This window comes from Helicoverpa armigera, chromosome 12 (assembly GCF_030705265.1).
Source record: "Helicoverpa armigera isolate CAAS_96S chromosome 12, ASM3070526v1, whole genome shotgun sequence".
In the NCBI taxonomy this organism is placed as follows: Eukaryota; Metazoa; Arthropoda; class Insecta; order Lepidoptera; family Noctuidae; genus Helicoverpa; species Helicoverpa armigera.
In genome coordinates, this window is record NC_087131.1 from 9,433,264 (window position 1) to 9,457,897 (window position 24,634).

General features: G+C 39.0%; 1 protein-coding gene across 6 annotated transcripts; it reads left to right on the forward strand.

The window, feature by feature from the left end:
- The first annotated feature begins 40 nt into the window (after positions 1–40).
- Positions 41–24,485, forward strand: LOC110383897 (PH and SEC7 domain-containing protein). Of its 6 annotated transcripts, none has more exons than XM_064037128.1 (19): positions 41–371; positions 8,846–8,912; positions 9,482–9,535; positions 9,923–10,013; positions 11,767–12,009; positions 12,436–12,552; positions 13,655–13,772; positions 14,754–14,893; positions 16,326–16,436; positions 17,385–17,494; positions 17,803–18,176; positions 18,596–18,771; positions 19,441–19,634; positions 20,087–20,288; positions 20,809–20,960; positions 21,434–21,662; positions 21,948–22,092; positions 22,355–22,477; positions 22,566–24,485. In XM_064037128.1, exons 1-19 carry the CDS (start codon positions 237–239, stop codon positions 22,698–22,700), a joined length of 2,916 nt encoding a protein of 971 aa, XP_063893198.1. In that variant the 5' UTR covers positions 41–236; the 3' UTR covers positions 22,701–24,485. The 6 variants fall into 6 exon arrangements, with proteins under 6 accessions (XP_063893198.1, XP_063893199.1, XP_063893200.1 ...); XM_064037129.1 differs by having other exon boundaries at positions 14,760–14,893; XM_064037130.1 differs by having other exon boundaries at positions 14,763–14,893.
- Positions 24,486–24,634: the final 149 nt, after the last annotated feature.

Below are 24,634 nucleotides of genomic sequence, written 5' to 3' on the forward strand. Positions count from 1 at the left end.
GAGAACACTGACAGAGAATATCACCACAATAAATTAAACTTCAAAATTATTATGTATCTGTACCCGTCTTCGCTTTGGTTGGGTGCGCTTGCTTTTTATCGTGTGTTGTAATTATGAATATTTTTCGTTTTAAAATAGAATAATATCCATTTTAAATAGTCCCTCATGTAGTTTTACTAAAGTGTTACAAGTGAAATCCTTCTGTGGAAGCTAATCAATGCTGCTGTACACTGAATATGGCTGACGAAAGACTAGTGGTTCTGAATCGTAGTGACAATTTGGGATTCGGATTCTCTTTGCTTGGCGAAGCCGGTTTGCCACATATTATATACGAGATCGAAGAAAATTCTCCAGCCGCTCGAAGTGGTGAAGTAAGATTGAAATCATTATTTTCACACATAGTAATTCAAGTATAGTACCTACCTACTTTTACACTTATATTCGCCAGCTTTTCGCAGTTTCAAACAAAATCGGTTCAAAATTTCATTAAACCAAGTTAAAAACATATCTCTATTGTTCGCTTACTCAGATTATAACTTATTTTTTATTCTGAATTAGTGTTTCCACTTGGGGCTGCAACATATTAAAGTTTTTAATGGCTTTGCTGATCGAGTTCTAATAAGTTTTTTTATTCGTCGATAAGCTGATTAAAGTAGCTAAACAAATGTCTAGTATAATCCCAATACAATAGGATTATAGGATTGTGGTGAGAGTAGGTAATTAAAATGATGCAGTGAACTCCCAACACTATGTAGGTACTACAGCTGTTTGTCTATGAAATAATACTTAGTATGATTCACTCGTGCCTGTAATTATGCTGAACTTATAAACAACCAGTTCAAAAATATATGCAAAAATGAAATTATGTAAACCAAAATATAGCGTCATTTTGAAACTTGAATGTCTAATCACTATTACTTAATTTTAAAACCAACTAATATTTTGTCAGCTGATAACAAACATAAGACAATTATAAAATTAATCTGCTTGTATTAATGAATGCTGAAGTAAGTTTATTACTTGGCTCATTATGGTTTAATCTTGGTAAACACCTGGTTTCTTAGTTTCTTTTATTTGACTTGAAGTGACTCACCCCTGCTTGTTAAGTGACATGATCATTAATTTTAGATATTCTCAATTCCTGTAGTCTAACATGTAAGTAGTATTATTTTAGAATATATAGTTAAACCATAGATTTTAACAGGAAGGCATTTCCAAAAACAGTAGGTAGTTGCCTTCATTATTAATGCTTAAAAACAACTCACCACAGTTGTCTAGTAAAATGTTGTTCTTATAAACTGTAGTGAGTCATAATAAGCTTTTATTTTTGGATGATTTTGTAAATAATATAAAGTTAACAACAACAAAATACTGTCCTCTTTTAACTTCAAAGTTGTTATTGTAAAGGTATGTAGCAAAGCAGCAATTCATATCCAAAAAAACAATGCTCACAAAGTAAATATGAATTTATGAATACAAAGGAAATGCCTGTTTGTCTCATATAGCAAATATTCATTGTTAGATTTAGTACTAAAATCAATTCCTATATTCTATATCCCTTTGTCTAGTGAACATGGATTTTATGAACCTACTGCCTCACAATAGTGATGTTTATTATCAGTTGAACTATGTGCATCATGTGACTAGCACCTGCATCTGTGTTGCATTACACATCATCCAATTATATTACCCAGTTAGTTTCAACATGTCAAGGTGCACATGTTTAGGTAACTCATTATGCAGATCATTTGTCTATTTTACTTAATTGTCAACCTGCATAGGTGAATTAGGTAAACAGTGTCAAATATTCTATATGTTTACTTGTTTTTACTTATTCATAATGACCATAGATGAAATGTACCTGTTTTGGCAACTTGCCGCTGTTTACCCTGAGGGAAAACCTTTAAATGCTGTGTGGAAACTTAACAAGATTATCAAGCTCTAATAAGTCCTACTAGTAGCTAACTTCAAGCATGTTGTTGTTTGTTGATGAATGATAACCTTAGCCTCAACTGCATGTTGATAGCACAGGCTATCTACCTTTGTTTTTCTTCTCACAAACACACTTATCTAGATACAGTAGTAGTAGTAACTGGGTGGAGCCCAAACTGCCGATATTAGCAATATTAGAAACGATTAGCCTGATGGCTGAATTTTTTAAACATTCAAAATTGGCTTCCAATGTTGGCCTCAATATAGAACTGTATAATGGCGACAATATAGTACTACTGTAACAAAGTTACATTACTTACAATAATTGTGTTGCTTCCCTTTGTATACTGCCCTACCTCTTATTTCTAATAAATAGTTTTATGACCATTTGTATTCCTATAGGACCTGAATATGTCAATATTGTGTTGCAAATGACATCATAGATTGAAATCATTGAGTTTGAGTGTACCAAATAAGTAATAACTCTTTATTAAGCGTGATGAAGCGTCACTGCAGTTGCGAGTCCGCGATACTTCCATGACATGCTGGGTCAAACAGGCGACGACCGACGATAGAATTTAATTCGCGCACAAATTATATCAAGGCCATTTTTAACATATCATCTCCATGACTAACTAGTCTGAGCAGTGAACTCTGGGGCTGGCATTTTCTGGATAAATAGTAGCTCTGTTCATATACAAACTATATTTAAAGAAAGTCTTAGCATGCGAGTTAAGGATGATATCCCTCTTTTCGCCAAACGATGTTTTGAGCCTTATGAAAATAAAAGACCCCACCCTGTGTGCCATTACCAAAGTGCAGCTACTGACAAAAGTCATAAAACCTGTTAGATGTTTGAACGAAATTGAAAGCAATAGCTCTAGTATCAATAAAATGAATACTTGTCTAGATGCTTAACACATCATGCAGTGTCGAAGGTTGATATTTATCAACGTGATAGGTGTCGCCGTTTACCGCAGCGATCAGCTCACAACACGTGTTTAGCATTATAAATTTTACAACTGTACGAACCTATGAAGGCAAATTAATCGCCGTTTTTCCCTAACTGTTTAGTCTGTACATATTTTAGTGCTCATGACGTCAACTGAGGAGACCTTCCCATTTCGCAAATAACAAGTTTATAACTATATTATATATACTTTATAAATTCGATTAAAGCACGAAGTAGATGGCTAATAACATTCGCAGAAGTCGAGACAGTTACGTACTAGAATGTAGTAGTATCATTCCATACAAGTTCGCTAGTTTTCACTACTTAAACGGCATGTAGGTATACTCATGGACACGACCCGTAATCCCACGCAGCAGCCGGAGGCAGCGTCACTGCGTTACTAACGTTTGATAGTATTTTTTATGATCCTACTATAATTTATTCGCAATGACATGAATATGTTATGGACCAAGTGATAAATTGGGCAGTATACATAATGCCCGGACATTATGAATAATGCCCAATATGAGAGTGCAATTTGATAATAATTATTCAAACAATCAAATTGACCGGGCACTATACATATTGCCCGTGACCTTTTGGGCAAAGTAATACAAACATACCTATTTAATTTCATTTTTTTTATTGTTATTGACATTTAACTCAAAATAAACTAAATATAACACATCCCATATCAATTGACAGAGCATAGAAGTAAGCATGCAACATGCAGCAAGCATGGCTTCTGTCACGGCTCCGGCGCTGCGGGGCTCCGGCGGTCCCATGCGAGCTTATCGTCGCAGATGGTTTTCACGCTCACCACCGCAGCTTCGGCTTGCTGGCCGGCTCGGCCGGCCAGCCTCAGCCGCGGCGGCGAGCTTTAAAACTACCTGCGCCTCAGCTCGCAGGCCGCCTCGCCCCTCCGTGCCTACGCGGTTTTGAATTGCACTCTAGGGGGAGGGCAGACAAGACTACGTGGAGTCGGTTTTGCAGCGATTCGTTTTCGTCACTAAGTTCAGTTTTTAATACAATGTTTTGAATCCAAATTAAATTCTACCATAAAAAAACGAGCCAAGAAAAATGAGATCAAGAAAAACGAGGCCGAGTTAGTAAATTAGATGACAATTGTCCAATTAATAATTTTGTGGCTAGACTTATAATTTCCCATTAAAATAGAACATATAATTTAAAACAATAATCATAAAATATGTAGTAGGATTTATTTATTAGAACAACTGCCACCCTCGCACCGCATAAAATATAGCTTTATTATCAAATTGCACAACCATCATGTAGCAATATAATAATGCCCGTGCAATGTGATAAATAATGAAGTTAAGATAGTTATTAATCACTTGGCCCGATGAACCTAGACATTATTCATAATGCTCGGGCATTATAAATAATGCCCGAATTAATCACATGGTCCATAACAAATATAATAATGCCATTTATAGCATTCATCTTTGTGTGGTAGCCGTTTTTTTTTTCAGTTTTAATAACATTCTTACTACTCAAGTCACATCATGTCTTTGTGCAAGTCGTTTACCGTAGTGAGCAGGCAATATGCGTCTATGACTGTTACTTATGCGCCCCAGAAAATAATTGCGCAGTTTGTAAGAAATTGCGCCAAAAAATTCAGAGATGAATAAAATATGTCACTATTTTTAGGCTCCACGCTTTCGATTTTCTAATTAGCGGGTGAATTATTTGCGTCGCTCATGCGTGCTACATCAAGTATTATAATCCGAAGCTTCGTAATCATCTCGTCATACATCGACAGCACACTATCCACCACAAACAACTAATAAACGTTTCTGTTTTGTGATTACGATCGAATGTCATTTGTTAATTTAATACCTTTGATTGGACGCGATAATGCGAAAGCAAGACGATAAACCTTCTTTCACTTCTAATTACTGTTGAGTATGATAATCGATCAATTTTACATGATAACGAGCTACATGTTCCGATTAGACAAGCGTTCGCGAACTACACCATGGCTTATCACACTCTTCATGGTGTTTTGTTATGTATTGTAGCACTTTCTTTTGCTTCACAAGGTGTAAGGTCATCAATATTAATATCAGGGTATTTCATTATGTTTCGTTACCACAGTCCACTAAACTTTTATCTCGGTAGGCTCCGTGTTTCAGTTATAATAAGAAAGTGTTCCTCATAATTACCTTGCGCAGCAGAACGCCAATTTTATTAACTTCAGACCAGACATCATTAAAAAGCCCATTGTATTTGATAAAGGCTCTGTTCTTCATTTTCAGTGGCCGTCGTCCTGTTATCTGTTATTTTTAAGACGCTTGAATTAAAGTTATAAAACAGGTACAAAATATGTGAATGAAAATCTATTGTTATTGCAATTTCACAACGTTTCCTATCAAAGGCATTGTGCTATCGAGAGTATTATTGTAATAGAACTGTGTACCTTGCAAACATTAACAATTATAGTTGCCGCAGTGATCGCAGAAATCGTTAGAAATCTTTTTCCGCTATAAACTACGGAAACTTAATTTACAGCTTAATCGTTTTCCTTCATTTTGTAATATTGAATTTCTTAACTCTTCATTATACATAGGTAACGAGGTTTCTTTTTGAGCCTCTTCCAAATGAAACGTAATTTTTCACTAGGCTTTATTAGTCCTGTAAAACATGCAGTAATAAACAGGACACAGCAAATGCCGAGGGCACATATTAAATACGTATGACCTGTTTAATTAAATTAACTCACCAACTAATAATTATTTGTCACAGGTTGACGTCATTTTGCACTCAACTTATTGCTTACAATTTGCGTAAACATCGATAAAATATTTTGTGGTCAATTTTGAATCTGGTCTAGACATGAGTCGTATGAAGGACTTTAGTATTACCTATGTCTTCGAACGTTTCGCTGGAATCTACCTGACCTGCAAGTTCCCTACGTAACAGCAGTTGGTTGTAGTACTTGTATGTAAAACAGCTGTTTTGGTGTTACCGCGGTTCCGCTTACTTTCGCCTTTCGATAGACCTTTCACATTTGATGATACTTCTGCGTAATAGCATTTCTGTCATTTTTACCACGCCACGTATATGGATGGATTGTCTTTCATCACTTGTTGGAAGTTCTCAAATTGGTTACAGAGCTGGCCACTAGCAACGAACTAAGAGCTTTGCAAAACCAATTGACTATCTTCTTGAGACGATCTAGGTCATCTAAAGATAAGTCGTCGACATAAAAGCTTGCCTTATAATATCCTGCAGAATCCGGGCTTCTGTCATTTATTATTAAACTAAGGAACGCCCTGCAATCAAATCCCGCAAGTTGTTCAGTATTTGGGATGTTTAGATATTCTAAACAGAATCGAAGTTGAGTCCCCTGATGCGCGTCATTCTGCCGAAATTAAACAAACAATTAAAAAAAACTGATAATGCAAGATTTTTCTGCATCAGGGAAATAAATTGTCCGCATAAAAATGCAACGCACTAAATAAAAATAAAACAAATGCAATTAAAAAATGTACCTATTCGATGTCGTCAGTTTACGACGACACCCATTACCTAAGTAATAATAAATTGATCGATCAATTAAGTCTTGGCGTTGTTCAAGAAACTACACCCTGTTTACTCAGCTTTGCATAAATTATTCAGTTGGAAAAAAACTAGTTTGTCCTGAAATCGGCTTGTAAAATTATACAAACGATGTTATTTTCCCGTAAAATGTTAATGACGGGCGTCTGTAAGTGCTCATTCAATGATTCCGCGTTATAAATATAGTTTACACCTTGTTTTAATTGGTCCGCGATGACGTGAGAGAGGTACCCGGGCAGGATACATCTTAGCATGAATGTTATTCGTTAGGTACCTAGTTTGTTTTTAGTCCTAACTTCTGAATAAATGACATTTCACGCAATAAGTTCGCTCTAAGATAGCATTAAGGACTTAAGAACGACGAATTATCAAACAACCTTAGGCTGTCTGATTTAATTAAATTATGATATTAATAACCTTTGGAAATGACCCCCTTTAAGATACTAGTGTAGGATGGCATTGGTAATTCGATACAATGAGCACGCTAGCTGGTCGCGGTCCGTTTGAGCTCATTTCACTCTCACAAGCTGGAGATAGCAACCAATAGATAGCATAGACAAACAAATAGCGTATCATGTTGAAACTCTTTAAAGTTACTCAGATACGAACAACAAAACTGGGTGAAGAAGTACTAAAAGCATGTAGGTGGTACATAAAAGAAGTTAGCTTGAGTGGGCGTAGTGCATGCGGTCGGTCGGAGTTACAGGCGGCCGAGCCATAGCCATGCACGCCTCTAGACAACTGCAATAAATTCCTGTCTGCAAACACATGCCACATTTTACGTAGTGTACTACACAAACAAACACTAAACTTAATTAAAAAACATATTCGCAAATAAGGCGTGTTGTCTTGTGACATCATCTAACAAGCACAGCATGGTGTGGATGCCTTTCATTCAACACTGAATAACTGCGTTCATTACACCCTTGCTATCAGATCCAAAAGACAAGCTATCAGACAAAGAAATCACTGCAGTTGTTATTAAAAATTATAACGCAATAAATGTAAGTAACGAAACAAACCAACTCGGTGGATCCTCCCTCACAGTCACACCATAATATGTATCCCTTTCCCACATACAGCTGCTGGCAGATCTTCTTATAAATGACCAAGGACAGCACTCTAAACAATAAAGTCAATGCTCTATTTTTAATGGGTTCGTTGTTTTCTTATCAAAGTAGGTGCCGGAACTTGGAAGTTAGCTGTAGCGTCGATCATCGGAGCTCAGCTGGTACATAATTCATATTTCCGCTACGCACTTCTGTAGGAGTTTGATCAAATTTATCTGAACCTCAATCCATTAGCGGACCCTCGTGTGATAACGACAAGTTGACAGTGGGACGCCGACCGCGGCGGACGCTCGCACCGCTACTCCCCATTAGATAAACTTATCCATTCCAACGTAATGTGTTCGTGCTCGGGAAGTCCTGTGGCCACGAACAATTCCGGAATATAAATACGACCTTAATCGCAGGATAAAAAGAACCGTGTGTTGTGATTGTTTGAGTTTCAAGTTACGAAGTGTTTTTAACAAACCGGTCATGATTAATGGACTGCGCCTCAGTGAATCATTGACATCGCCGCAAGGATGCGGTGATACCGACGGTTAGTCGTCAATAAACTATTGTTTAATGATAGTTGCTCTGTGTAAATAACAATTTAATTTGTGTGAGTGTGTGGTTTTACATTCATAGTAAACAGAACTCAACTCACGTATCAGCTTGAGTTTAAAATTTAAGGTCTGTATTCGGCAGCATTGCCAAATTTGGTTAGTGTTACAACCTTGTTTTGGTATTTATGTTGAATTCGCGGTAATGTTTGGTTAGGCATCTGCGTGCATGTGCTAAAACTTGATTTGGATTTCCATTCGATCAACCTTCGTTGCAAATGCAGCGGATCCCTAGGGCTGTTAACCTATGATCAAAACAAAACATGTTACAATTCAGTGTCATATTTTCCTTAAATTATACTTAATATGTGCTGTACATAATATTTTACAACCGGACAAGTTCTGCATGTACTGAAACCTTGCTTGGCTCTGGTGGTTCCCCAATAAGTTTAAAAGTCACGTGTTGACAGTGACTGAAGGCTGTGCCGCACATGTAAATGCATGTTTAAACTGCATTATTTTACAATACTGAATCGATTGTTAGTATCGTCACTCCTTGTATTCGCATACTCTATGAACTAGTTTCTCGCCAGTTTATCGAATGCTTTAGTAAAGTGCAAGCCCCTAGTTGGAAACTATGGTTTTATTATAATCTATGATTTGTAACTGACTTATAAACAAGGAGAGGTGCTCAATTGGACTAAATTCAATTGTAGATCCAGTGTTTTTCGATTTGAAATAAGTAAGTGAATACGCGTGTTGAATTACAGGTCGAGGCGGGAGACGTTTTGCTCAAGGTTAATGGGACTGATGTAAACCGGTTCACTACCCGAGAAGGTAAGGAATTTGCCATTTATCACGCACATGCCACTTATCTACGAAACATTCTTAACATACAGATAACTGGCAGAGTGTAATTGAAAATTTTATTTCATCTCATATGTAAATACTCTACAAGAGCCACTGTGATTCAATCTTCTAGTAACTGAATGGATGGCAGCAGGCAGCTTCGTATAACTTAGCAAGAAGTTTACGCACGGATAATGCGTTGAAAGAATCGTTATGTTATTAAAACGTCAAGCCTGACCGCTATCTTTGAACTTATTAACACTAATTCAATGATCGCGTTATGGCCGGCTCGTGCCCGACACGCAACTTCGCAATTCACATTTCACACGTCTCCATACAGACCAACAATAAGAAAATAACCTCTTGAGTCCGCAAAATTGATTTTCTCCGACATGTAATCAAGATGTTATCACAACGTAAATCTATAAATTGTTCTCTGTCGTACAGCCTGCGTAATTTGATAACTTTGCCTTTATATTCATCACAATATATTAATACATATTTAATTATTAGACATTTGTTTATGTGCCTTTAGAATTTTGCATTGATTGTTACAGTTCTAAAATGCTTGCGACTATCGTCGGACCCCGTCACTTTAAGACTGAGAAAGGGTGAGTCTAATATTTTATCCAGAATTTATATAATGTATTGGTGGATATGAGCCATTTGAACTATGACATTCGAAACGGGAATATATCGCGCCAGCTGCAAGTAATAAAATTCGTTTATCCCCGAGTGGTTTGGTCGAGTTTGCGAAGTAAGCCTCTACAAATAAGAGTAGCCATACGCGAAGTAATTTTATAGGTGGCTCTCGGGATCTGGGCCGGGATAACTCTCGTTCACAGTGGCTTTGTTTCTTTAATAATGTAATATCGCAACACATCGATACTCATATTGTATAGTACTCGTATTTTCTTTGTAAATACTTCATAAGTTGGTATTTACGGCGTGGTTGTTGGGTGTGCGTGAGATAACAGCTGATAGTTGTATGTGTGCAGACCCACAGATCAAAGCGAGCGTGAGGCGATACCTGGCCGCGGCGGCCGAGCGTCGCTCTAGCGGCGCAGGCGCACGCACCAACCACGACAAGTGAGTTTCTGTTCTCCTGCTGTGATTTTATACAGATAAGCTCATTGATGCTTGTGAAAGCATGTTTGCTGCTTCAACAAAATACGCGCGTGCTTGTTATTTTCATACATAACATTACATGAAACAAACACACATAGTTGCATGGATATTGGTAGTATTACGTGAAATCGCAGACAGTTTTGCGTTCATTAATTTGTTCCGATTATGTTCGCCTGGCGGGTGAAGCCTGGTGCATGCGGTAAGTAATCGGAAACTAACCCCTCTAATGGTACGACAGCTGATTTCCGACGTCGATAGGTGAATATTGGTAGCATGTGTCGCGGCGCGGCTCGGAGGGGTAGGCAGCCACCCTCGCCACTCTGACACGACACTCTCTTTACTCGTGTATTTTGGGAACACGGCACTGTGGAGTGTTCCCTTTCTACATAAATGCACCACCTAACTCAGGACAAATGCATTCATGCCCAAATATTTATGTTGAAATCGAAGCAGACGGAAATCTGCAACCAACTTAATATGACTTTCAGTTGAATGTTGACAGCTATCTAATCTAAAGCCTTAATTATTCTCCTGAGATGGATATCAAAAAGTCGTGATATTTACATTAGCCTCACGTTGTATTTCTTGATAATTAAAATATCTGTTGGTCGGAAACCTTGAAAGTGCATACGTGTATGCTTGGCTTGTTTTAGCTTTGAATATTTTATAGCGCTTTTAAGATATTCTAAAAGCATTACCAGCAGCTGTTGCCAATTGATGAAATCGATTTAACGATTTTCTAAAACGGATTCAACATCTAAATATTTTTCGTGAGATGTGTTCTCAGCTGGCGCTCTTTAATTCATACGCAAAAAGTGATATACTGTATTGTTGAACGTTATACCGTTATTTATGCTTATTAAGTTTTGCCACAATAATGTGATCTTGAAGCGTTACTTAACTTAGTTTATGCTTAGTGAGTTATTAAAATAAAACTGTTACACACGCCTAGAGGAAAGAGCTAATTGATTCAAATGTATACTTTAATGAAAATGTAGTTGAACAATATATTTTTGTAAAATAAGAAACAACTTTTTCAAGAATATACATTATTAAAATAGTATGTATCCTTAAACTTTGATATTTTTACCACTGGGACTTTTCGAACTAACCTTTGCTTGTACGTAGCAAGGAAAATATATTAGCAGCATTTGAAATAAATATAGAGCGCGGTACAAGAGAGAGCCAGTAAAGTAGCTTTAATAAATTGTTTACAGCATCTGTACAACAAAACAATTCCCAGCTGTTAAACCTTTATGTTACCAAGTATACTTTCTTGAACTATCTCCGCGTCATCTCAAAAACTTCCAGTTTATATTTATCTAAGTTATCGCGATGCGTCACAGGTCACCGATATGTTCTGACTAATTTAGTATATTTACCTCGTATTGCGACTCCTTTTGAAACAATCTAGATGATAAAAACAAAGTTATGAGCTGCACTGCATAACAATAAACATCAGCAAACCGTGGAAGGTATGAATAATTACAGTGGAGCAGGCAGGCACTTATCTTCCCGCATACGTGACAATCGGCGCGAACGAAACTTATTGTGTCGACCGCAGTTAATGTACTGAAAACGCAGTTTATGTTCTGTAACCTATTTGTAATTAGATCGACTGTTTGTATGCTCCAGTTGGACATGATCAGAGTACAAGTCTGTGAGTCGAGGAAGGTTAAACATGTTTTAGAAGTTAGTAAATGATTCCCGTCAGATCGGCATCACTGCCTTCGAGCAACTCGAACAGTAATTCGTCAAGTAACTCGTCGAGCAACGGGTCGGGAGTGCACTCGGGGGACAGCTGCGAGGCGCTGGTGGCGGACGACAAGCGCCGCGGCCGCAGCACGCCCAAGTTCGAGGCCTACATGATGACCGGCGACCTCATGCTCAACCTGTCGCGCGTCGAGCATCCCCACCACAACCACCACGCGCCCACACACCGAACACACTACCATAGGTAATTACATTCTCTACTTACTTCATTATGTAGCTATTTCAGTCTGAATGGCAGGGTTCACTTCATGCGCCCGTCGATATTCGATTATAATATTAACTTCCTGTACCTAATTCTAATCAGCGCAACTATTTTCTAAAGATCATGTGTTAACCAGTTACTTTTTACGAGGTTCACTTAATTAATGTCACTGAACTAATTGGTGTAAATCGCAAACACAAAGAAGAAGCAACAAAGTCGTTGTTATCAGTTATTTAGTTTTAGACCAACAAACAGTTAAATCGGTCTCACTTATCGCAATAGCGGGAACGCCCCTCTACGAGGCTAAACCATGACGCATCAGGAAGTATCAGTAGTCTAAACTCTTCGATCCATTCAAACGTGGAATCTTCTAGAACAAGATGTAGTAATGCTGTGTGTTATGATCAGGTACAACTCAACGCCAGCGTCTCCCAGCGAGAACCGCCTTTGTGGGCGCGTGGAGCTCGCGCAGAGACACAACTCCTCGCCCGACACCGGCCTCGTGGGAGACCATGCCAGTAAAATGTAATACCATCTGTTTCTTGTTTTCACTTGTGTCACGGGGAAACTTCTTCCCGTACCCGGACAAAATATAGCCTATGTGACTCGGGCATAGTCTAGTTTTCCAAAAGTGAGATTTTTTCAAATCGGTTCTCAAGTTTCGACACTCTTTGGGTACAAACAAACAAAACAAAAATGTTTCTTCTTTATTATATGTAGTACTAGGTTCTGCCAGCGGTTTCACCCGCATCCCGCGGGAACTACTTCCCGTACCGGGATAAAAAGTAGCCTAAAGCCTTCCTCGATAAATGGGCTATCTAACACTGAAAGAAATTTTCAAATCGGACCAGTAGTTCCTGAGATTAGCGCGTTCAAACAAACAAACAAACAAACTCTTCAGTTTTATAATATTTATGTAGTATAGTATATGTTTATTATACTTTTAACAAGATTCTTGTTTACTAATGTCATTCAGGCTTTTGTTTCGTCTTCTCTACATAAGTCGTTGATCGACTGCTATCAGTTTCCATGAGATGATCGAAGAGATAATCTTATACTTGTCTGATGCTCTTAAATCGGTTACTCACCAATCTATTTGAAGCCTATCTCTCTGACAAGTGGTTGCTGTTGATTCATTCAAATAATACATCCACTTTTCCTTCTTTTATATGTCATAAGGGCCGATATTTCAATCTCCAGATAATTTTTATCTGAGAAATATGTTTGATGTTTTGACTGAAAATACGTCAAACCGCATTATTTGTTCCTCAGATAGAACTTACCTGATGATTAAAAAATCGGTCCCTGAAAACAATATGATAGTGTGTATATTAACACTAGCTTCTGCCAGCGGTTTCACCCGCATCTAACTACTTCCCGTACCGGGTTAAAAAGTAGCCTATAGACTGCCTCGATAAATGGGCTATCGAACACTGAAAGAAATTTTCAAATCGGACCAGTAGTTCCTGAGATTAGCGCGTTCAAACAAACAACCACTTCAGCTTTATAATATTAGTATAGATGAGGTATAAGATATTGTTATTGTTACTAACATTGTGGATCATTTAGTTGTCCGATTAAATAAATTAAATTAAAAATATATTTGATAAAAGCTTGTGTATCCTAGGTTCATATCTCAGCCGGCGTCGCCGGCGGGCGGGGCGGGCGGCGCGGGGGCGCCGGGCGACGCGTGTGCGCGCGCGCACCACGCCGTGCGCACGTCGCGCTCAGAGGACCACTTACAGGTAACTCTATGGGAATACCATAAAGGACAATGTTCAATTAGGCCCAGATAACACCCGAATGGCAGCGGCTGGCACCCTTATTACTTTAACTACATACTTTAAAGTTTAAAATTATTTCACACTGAAAGTGCTCGCCGCATCTCTGCCGGCCACTGCTATACTGGTGTGACTCGGGGGGCCTTATAGAATTAGGTGTTACTGCAGAAATTCATGACATTAAATGTTAGAAAAAATATTTAATTGTTAATTCCATGAAATCGAGGCTTGGATGCAGCACGTTGACGGCCCATGTTGTTTGTAACTCTTTTTTATGGAGACGATTTTAGGTAATATTTAATTTTGAGGCGTGGAATATTTCCTTCCTTGCTAGATAGTGGGAAATAGATTTTGCCTAATAATAACTCATCCCATAATCGGCCTAGCACGAATAATAGCCAACTACACTACACTACTCATCTTTGTATCTAATACATAGTATTGAGTCACTGAACACTTGTTAAATTGAATAAAATTCACATAAAATCGTCTCGTTCTATATAAAGCGGGCGGTAAAATTGCTTACTTTCAATTAGAATTTTATTGTAACAGTTGGAAATTGGATGAGCTGGAACATCAATAAAAAGCAAATATGAAGCGCACTAAAAAAAACACCACAATACTTAAAAGCAATTATTCAGAATTGGCTGAAATTTTGCCTTTTCAACCTAAAAAATACATCATCATCATCATCTCAGCCATACGACGTCCACTGCTGAACATAGGCCTCCCCCTTAGATCTCCACAGATACCTGTTGGAGGCGACCTGCATCCAGCGTCGACGGCGACCTTTATAAGATCGTCAGTCCACCTTGTTGTTGGACGTCCTACGCTGTGTAAAAAATACATGATACAGTCGAATACGTATTTCTCCTATATAATTTTTGTTTGACTCTTCAATCTTTGTAAATTGAAATAACAACGTATAAAATATTCCACCGTAAGTTCCAGAAGGAGTCTTCTCTAAGCGCCGTAGCAGTGGAAATGGAGGAAGACGTGACGTCATCGCTCAACACGTTGCTCGACGCCCGGCCTGACTCCGCCACCCCCGGCCCGCGGTCCGACTCCGACCCAGAACGGGACAGGTGACACACTCACATAATGGGGCATTTGAACTATATAAACGACAGATTTTTTTTGAAACAACTGTTCACTTTGAAAATTAAACGAAAAATTAGTACTTATAGAGTACCGTTTAGACTGGAAGCCGACCCCAAAATAGTTGGAAAAAGGCTCGGGAGAAGATGAGAAATGAGTAAACAGTTGTTTTAAGAAAAGCTGTGAACTTGGATGTTTAAAGTGTATGGTGGCTGGTGACTCAAGTTTTCTAGAAGAAATGAAAACGCAACTGACTGATTTTGTTGATGACATAGATTTTGATAAAAAAAGGGGGATAAAATTGTGTGCAGAAGAATTGAAGAAGGATGTTAGGCTGTTGTGAATCATCTGTAGGAAATAAATAATTTGTAGCCTTTGGTATAAATGTCTTAATATAGAGAACATAATTATGAATAGTAGAGACTGGATAAGACGGCTTGAATCAAAGTCATGCCGTTACGATACACCTATATACAAGTCCATTATGAGAAGTATACAAAAAGATGATTCACATCAAAATTCCTATTCGCGAATTTACTTCATAAACAATTATTATTTAACAAAAACAGGTCATCAACTTTGTTCCAACAACAATTGTCACCTGCGTTTTCCTCAAACTATTGTGTTTAAATTAATTGAATATAAATTACCAGCCACCATTAACTAGACTAGAGCACACACCTCAGTGTCACCATCAATCCATGTTTAATGTTGTTTTGTTTTAACCACGCTGCTTCGCGTTAGCATCACTGCTCGGTTTATTTCTGTCACGGCAATTTTTATCTTAATATACATACACTATGCCGGATTCACCACTCACCGGATACCTGTTAACATGTAAAACTGATTTTATTTAGTGTTTTGGGACATTATAACCCCTCGAATGACGGTTATACTAAAAATTCTGAGAGTGATCTCAGACCAGCGTTTCTGCGCGTAGACACTTATATTAACAAGCGGGCCATATAACGGTACTTATGCAAAAAAAACATGGGCTTATTCGGACGTATTTATTTGAATCTAAAGTTGACAACTCACAAGTTTTCGCTTTCGACCACTGTTTCACCAGCTCTGAATCAGGCCAGCGTCGTCGGGTAATGAGCTATTTTGAAACTGCTCTAACGCCAAACCGCTCTCAAGTCAAGGGCATCTCAGTTTCAGTGTTCTGTAGGAATGTCTATAAGACACATGGACATATATTTGAGGGGTTATATTCTCCTGCCGGGGCTGCGGAATTGTTCGAAAGAGTTACAGCGCCCATGGTACATGATGGGTTTTAGTCAGAAGAGTCTGACACTCCCTCACCGCTGCTAACCCACAGCGGGTGGAGTCATTTGATGATTTTCTATAAAAATGGTGTTATATTCGTGTCGAGTGGTGAAGCCGACCCGTGTGGCGTCATGAGTGGTTGTGTGGTAGGATCGTGTGGACGTACAACGCGCCGGTGTCGTGCGCGTCGGAGCGAACGCACTGCAACGGCTCGGCCGCCACCTCCAACTCCACCTCGCTATCCGACGGCATGTCCCAACGGTAATGCACCTCTTTATACTGATACTCTGTCGAATAGAAAAAAGCCACATACAGTCTGACCTTTTTGGTGTAGTAGACAGTTGCTGTCAGATAATGGTATCATTTCTTGACAACTGACAGCTGTCAACTGCACAAAACCTTCGGTAATCTTATGATTTTTATTCTGTACGCCCAATTTTAAGTAGAAAATGTTCACTACTGGCAATACCAAGGTTATAACAACTAGCAGCAATTCCATGATCTGATAAAATCGTAGTAAATAAATTAGAAAAAACTCTAAAAAAAAAAATTGACGAGTATAACGTTGAAATTATTCTCCTTTTATCGGTGACGGTATTTTTAAATGCGGACCAATCTATGCGCTATATTTTCTTCCGTTCTAGCTAGATACAGGTATCTCTTTGTAGGCCAATTTAGAACTTTCTTTTTCTTTCTATAATAACAATTTACTTTTTAGGCTAAAAAAAATGCAATTTATTGAACGTATTCAATTTATTCGTGACCCTATATCAATGGAGATTTAATGTCATCGAAATCAGAATATCCGAAGCAGTGCTTGTTAACATTAGAGCAATAAGGCGTTAATACCTAAATTAAATAAATATCTACTAATATAGCTCCACTAATATAGCAATAAATGTTGTAAACTGTGTTTTATGTGTTGTATAAGAGCTTACTAATAAACTGCCAAATGTCGATGTGCCCATCCATTTCGAAACTGCCTATCTTTAATGTACTATCAGACTTGCATATCTATTAATTCAATTTTTAAATACAAATTACGGTAATTTAGAAAATGTTGTAAGCTGTCCTAAGAGATTCCCCCTATATAACCTATTCTTATACCGATAAAAATCCTCTTATATCCGTTTTCTTATGCCAATAAAAACTCTTTTATAACCTTAATAGCTAGTAAAATATAGATGAATAATGTATGTACGTGTGCAGCTCGTCTTCCCCCGCGTCGCCGACGTCAGCGTCGTCGTCGGTGATGTCGTCCCGCGCCACGCCGCCGCACCGACAGCTGCCCGCGCACCACCATCATCGACCGCTTAATGGTAAGCACCTATGGTATTACAAGATGAAAAAAAAAACAATGTTGTAAGATTCTGTAATATACAGGTGCCATACTACCGGACTATCCGGTAAAATACGCTGGAATTTGCTCGATTTGAATGATGCCCATAATAATTAATCTTTATCCATTAAAAAAAAAAACGAAAACTACAAGTTCTAACAAACACGAATAAGCCTGCAATGCAGATTTTTTGAAAAGAGGATTATGCCAGTAGAATCTAGTATATCTTATTACGCTAGTCTGTCACTGCTCTTTAAATATTATTTAACGAACGTTCTCTCTCCACAGGTGATATGAGTTTATCAGAAGCAGTGTCGAATATATCCAGTCCGGACTACCAAGACCAGGACGACATGTTCGAAACCGGCCGCGAGTGTCCGCGGATGGAACTATCCGATCCCTCCGATTCAGATTCCACAATCCTAGTGTCAGAACCCTGCCACAAACGAGCCAAATCCAACTCTTCATACTCAAACGAACACGGTAGTGACGTCACGCTCAACGGCGACCACAACAACGACTATAGAATAGTGATACAGGTGAAAGGCCCCGACAAACAAAACGCGAACGCGACAGAAAATGTAAATAATAATAACAATAGCAACTATACGCAGAATGGTAAAGAAAATGGTCATAATTCACCGGAGAACCAAGGATATCAGGTTAGTACCATTACTGACCTTATCAATGTTAACTTCTTGGAGATGTACCTACTAAGGGTCGGTTCATATCTAACGGAATATGCGTCGCGTATTATCGGTCGCGTAACGCCAGAACTGACAAATATACGGTAAATTATTCAATCATTCACACCTAACCGATGATGCGTTAGTGCGTCGACCATACATTTACGATACGCCCGACGCATTTTCCGTCAGATATAAACCGACCCTAAGTTTAAAATATAGTGTTCCCTTGTTCTCTGAAAATGTAGATTTCTAAGTTTTTCTACAAGAATGTTACAAGGTGTTGAAATGGCTTCATGTACCCAAGAAAAAGATAGTATGGGTGTGCCATATTTTTGCTCGACTACATTTGCGTGCTCCCAGATTTGTCTTAATATATTTTTGTTCTGTCTCAGGAGCTAGGCAGCGGGTCAGACGGCGGTTCTGACGAGGGGTCAGACGGCGATTCGCTACACTCGTTCCACTACAGCCCCAAGGCGGTCGACATACCGTCGGCCGAGCGACTCGCTAAGCGATTGTACCACCTCGACGGATTCAAGAAGTCCGATGTCTCCAGACATTTGAGTAAAAAGTTAGTGCCTGTTATTTTTTGTTGTGTTATGAAGGTACGTTATATAGAAAGATAGATATATCATTTGTTATGTACAATAATTTAAATTACAAAATAAAACGTAACTAATATATGACTTAAAGTGTCACCAACTTACTAATGGGCGGTCTCATCATATAGGACGTTAAAACGTTTAAGAAGTAAACTACGCAACAAGAAAACATAGTTTTGGTTCTCAACCGTGTAAGTGGAAGAATTTTTCAAATTGGGGAAGTAGTTTCGGAGCTATATGTACAAACAAAAAACAAAGGATGTTATCTTTTTATTCTATAATTAGAAAGAGAAGTGCGTTTGTTATAGGGCTTTGAGAATGAGTATGAGAATGAAAATGAGTAAACCTGCATCAGCTAATACAAATAATTGCGTGATCGTCTTCAATATGTGTGCCAAATTTTAAAAAACCCTTACCTACTTTTCGTGCTTTTCAATTTTGGAATATCAAATAACACCAAACACTTATTTCGAGTGACATCTAAAGCCCGCTATACTCTCAGCCCGCGAACCGCGCGCGATAGCCGTGAAATGCGTTTCGAAGAATATGTGTAACGGCTCTCCACACTTGGCGTTCGCGGCCATTCGCGGTCCGCGGGCTATGTGTAGAGCGGGCATAAATGCAATGTTCTCCCTCAGTAACGAGTTCTCCCGCGCGGTGGCGGAGGAGTACGTGCGTCACTTCGAGTTCGGCGGCGCCACGCTGGACGCGGCGCTGCGCGGCTTCCTGGCGCGCTTCGCGCTCAGCGGCGAGACGCAGGAGCGCGAGCGCGTGCTCGTGCACTTCTCCCGCCGGTACCTCGACTGCAACCCGGGGTCATTCAACTCGCAAGGTATTGATTGTGAACTTAGTTTGCCCATACGCCCAGCGCAATGGAGGCGCGGTGGAGCACATTTGAAGACAACAATTTAATATAAACCTTAACTACCGTGACATACGTCAAGGTATGGTCAAGGTTATATCTTCAAATGCGCTCCACCGCGCCTCCAGCGATGTTCACTGGCTATCGGCTGTGTCAGCCCTAATTTGCTTGTGATATCACAGTTATTTGTCTATTATGTGTAGACACTCTTCTATAAACTGCCTCCGCTACTTCTGTACTCCGGTACTTCCTTATAAAGTGGTTGCTCCATAAAAATATTAACTGTTCGCCTCCTTGAATGCCGCTAATTAGAGAACAAAAGAAAATCAATTGTGTCTCGCGTGAATCCGCGCAATGCAAGGGGTTAAAGACTTCCTGCCCATTCTTAATTCAAATGTTTGAATGATATTTTTTGTTCCCAGATGCGGTGCACACGCTGACGTGCGCGATCATGCTGCTGAACACGGACCTACACGGCTGCGGCGGCGGCGCCGGCTTCCGCCGCATGTCGTGCGCGGAGTTCATCGACAACCTGGCCGACCTCAACGACGGCGAGCACTTCCCGCGCGACACGCTCAAGCAGCTCTACCACGCCATCCGCACGCAGCCGCTGCAGTGGGCACTGTGAGTCACCATGTTACTTAACATTTTGCTAACGACGTTGCCAACATATACGTCACTTTGCATATTGAATATACTCAGTTAGGCAATTAATACCTTTTATTGAGGACTAGCCGTTTTCCCGCGGTTTCACCCGCGTCCAGCGGGAACTACTGCCCGTACCGGGATAAAATATAACCTATGTTACTCACAGAAAATGAAGCTTTCTAATCTATTCTAATAGTGAAAGAATTTTTTAAATTGGTCCAGTAGTTTTTAATTTTATCCATCCATTAGTATAGATGACTTTTAACCGATAAACCATCTGCCCATTAACCACTTCAACCACTTCGACTATGCCAGTTTTGCGCCCGATATTGTGTTGTTGCTCTTGAAAATGCCTTGAAACTAATTTGATACTGTATTGCTTGATTTAGATCAAATAAGTTGTCCAATGTATTTTCTGAGTCTTGGAAGAGCAATACGTCAACTTTGTGATGAATGACGTTTGTTACATAACATTGACCCTCATTTCCATATACAGTGATGCGGAAGCTACAACGGGTGGAGCGGGTGAGTCCCGCGCGGGCGTGGGCAGCAACCCGTTCCTCGACGTGCCCGACCAGAGCCGCGCCGTCGAGTATAAGAAGGGCTACGTCATGCGGAAATGCTGCGTCGATGCTAATGGGAAGAAGAGTAAGTAAAAGATGACTAGATAAATTGCTGTATCGAAACCTTATGATGTAAATTAAGGGTGGGTTGAAAATGGAACACTAACCAGCACTGAAATTGATGCTCATTTGTCAAATCGGCGATTTGACAGCTGGTCTTGAACCTAATAATTTATGTTGGAATCTATACTAATATTATAAAGCTGAAGAGTTTGTTTGTTTGTTTGAACGCGCTAATCTCAGGAACTACTGGTCCGATTTGAAAATTTCTTTCAGTGTTAGATAGCCCATTTATCGAGGAAGGCTATAGGCTACTTTTTATCCGGTACGGGAAGTAGTTCCCACGGGATGCGGGTGAAACCGCTGGCAGAAGCTAGTGTTAAAATAAATATTTCGTATTACGTTGTTCCACAGATAAACGATGATTTGAACTTGCACTATATTCCAAAGCCATTTGCACACTACCTCTGTATAAAAATCATATTTAATTTTTCCCAGCTCCCTTCGGCCGTCGGGGATGGAAAATGTTCTACTGTACACTTCGAGATTTGGTGCTGTATCTTCACAAAGACGAACACGGATTCAGGCGCAGTCAGATGTCCGACAACTTACACAACGCTATAAGGATACACCACGCGTTGGCTACGAAAGCGACCGATTATACGAAAAAGCAGCATGTATTTAGATTGCAGACTGCTGATCAGGCCGAATACTTATTTCAAACGAGGTTAGTGTGTTCTCTTTTCCATCATAACTATATGTTACTGGCGGACATCAAAGTAATATTATGTAACCTCTTATCTGGTCATATCATCTTCTACATACAGTTTCTCTAGCAGGCCCACTGAGTTCTGAAATTTTTTGTTGACTCTTCAGCCGATTCTGGGAGTACTATCCCATTCTATATTTGAAATGCTCTGACATTTATAATGTTTTGTTTTCTGCGAGTACTGTCCCATTGTAGTTTTGATAATTTCCTTAGTTGTTATTAATGCTTATCTTGTACTACCAGCGACTCGAAGGAGCTATGTTCGTGGGTGGAGACGATAAACTTCGTGTGCGCGGCGTACTCGGCGGCGCCGCTGGCGGGTGCCGTCGGCTCGCAGCGCAAGTTCCAGCGCCCGCTACTGCCCTGCACGCATACCAAGCTTAATATGGTATGTTTATATTGTTTACATACAGGCTATATAGACAGATTATGTAAGAAAACACAGGTGTTGATCTAAAAAACTGACGTAGTTATTAGCTAGAGGTACTAGAACTTTTTTAGTTTGCTTTTTTTTTGCTATGTGTGTAAGAAAATCTTGGAATCTTAATTGGACCCACTTCCCGGTCTTCGATTAGGATGAAATTTTGTACACTCTTTTTAGTTTTGTAAATTATAAAAACATGTTGATCCATTGATGTGGTATGTTACAGCGCGATCAGCTGGCGGAGCACGAGGAGCGCGCGGCGCGGCTGGAGGAGGAGCTGGCGGCGCTGCGCCACGCGCGGGACAACGCGCCGCATGCACGGGACAAGGAGCACTACCTCGTGCACGAGGTAACACATACTATAATCTGTCTATGAATTTGTTCAAAGACGAAAATTATTCAGAAGCTAATGCTAATGAATCTGTTGTTTGTGTCAGATCAAGAGGTACCGCACGTACGCGTACGTGATGCGGTCGCGCGGCGGCGGCGCGGGCGCGGAGGAGGCGGCGCCGGCGCTGCCGGAGCGGGCGGTGGCGGCGGTGGCGGCGGGTGCAGTGGCGCCGCCGCCCTGACGCGCCATGGCGGTGTTCGCCGCCTGCGTGCTGTGACCGCTGTGCGCCTGTGTCTCTAGTCGCCCGACTCCTCCGGCATAGGCGAGACTTCCTGATGACTGTCACGTGATACTTCTCTGTAGTGAGTGGCCGCCGCCGGCCACCGGACGACTCTTGCGATCGTTTTTATAAATTTCGTCGTATTTAGGAAGTTCCGTTGTATCATTTCGCGTCAGCGATGAGGCTGAGCGGTTATACGCTTTAATTATTCTCTTTTAATATCACAAATATTGGCATAATTAAGATACTGTAAGTAAAATCATTTATCATTCCATGTAATCTGTATCGCTGGTCATTAGAGTACAGATTTAAGAAAGTGATAAAGTGGCTAGGAGTAGCTGTTGACTCATTTTTATTCCGCATGATATTCACTCGGTATTTTATTTGACAACAGCTGAATTTATTACAATATTGTAAATAGTTTTTAAAATATTGAGACTGATACATGAAGTTATTTATTTCGTTCGTAAATTAACCAGTGTCAAATCTTAGGCATCGATAGTGTATCATTACACCCCTAGGATCTCAGATGTAATTATATTATAGCTATAGAATGGAATGTTTGCGACTGATGTGTATGAAATCTCGTGTTGATCAATCATTTGTACTTGGGGAAATCACGTATTAATGTAATACAAGCTTTATTTAATTTTTTTAAAGTCTTATGACATTAGGCAGATAGCAGTAGTAAGATATTAAATCTGAATTATGTAATCTATTGATGATAAGTGTTGCAGCTTGAATGGATATAAAAAATAACATTATTTAATGCTTTAAGCTATCAGAAAACCTTCTTTAATCCATGTAACAGATATATTTAAAATTGATTTAAAACCTAACTATGAAACATATCTGAGACAAGTACACAAATTAACATGATTCTGTCCTATATATTATTTCTATAGGTTCTCAGAATAATGCCTATGATTGTATTACCTGTATTATGATTGATTCCAGCAAAGCAAAGCACCCGAAATTTAAGTGATTATATTTTGCTTTAGATGTAAAACCAATCGTTGTAAATAAATCAATATTTTTTATGAAATGTTTACATGTTACTTTTATTTTTTATATGTTTTACTTAAATGTATAGCTTGGCGAGTTTTGTTTTATTTTATTAATAATTAAATGTTTGCTACGTGTTTGTGACATTTAACAGCCTGTACGTGATATTTTTATTCCTCTCATAATATTGTCTCGCTAACCTATCTTTAAGATGCAAAAATCCATAATTGGATTTGTATGTCTGTTAAGTATAAATCATTTGCTAGTTTTGCTCAATCTGAATAATTGATTAACTTTCCTATTTATTCTTATGGTTTCCATTAATTCTTCAGATATCATTGTATCCAAATTAGTCATCTTGCAAGTATTATAAATTAATCTCTATTGGTAAGTATGGAATTAACTGTTGGCTGTGCCCGAAAATTTAGATTTACAAACATGATTCTGTATCTAATTATTGGGAATGTTATAGTTGGTATAGTGAAATTATCTGTCATAAGCCCACCTTGTAACATCACACAATTGAGAATGTTATAAATTGACCAGTCTATGACATTATGCTTATGCAAAATGTAAATAAGATAGTCTTGGGAGCCTGATACAATATTGATCAACTCTAAAAGTACATAATAAATGTCTAAGTATTTGAAACTATTGTGTAATAAAATAGCATTAGTTTTTTTTTTCTTTTATACCAATCATAACCCCTTTTAAGAGCTGAAATAAATATCACAAATGGAATTTTTGTTTACTTTTACCACTTATGGACTACAAAGTCTCACTAATATTATGATTCAAGCTGACCTACATTGAGAGAGGATGATGGAAATGTAGTCTGATATGCCAACACTGAAGACTACTTATAAGGGCATAATACATATCAACAACAT

Excerpts from the sequence above, each read along its gene's own strand:
- LOC110383897 (XM_064037128.1), top strand. The coding sequence starts at position 237 with ATGGCTGACGAAAGACTAGTGGTTCTGAATCGTAGTGACAATTTGGGA. Across the intron at positions 16,437-17,384 it reads TCCGACGGCATGTCCCAACG|CTCGTCTTCCCCCGCGTCGC; the intron begins GTAATGCACCTC and ends GTACGTGTGCAG. Across the intron at positions 20,289-20,808 it reads CAGCCGCTGCAGTGGGCACT|TGATGCGGAAGCTACAACGG; the intron begins GTGAGTCACCAT and ends TTCCATATACAG.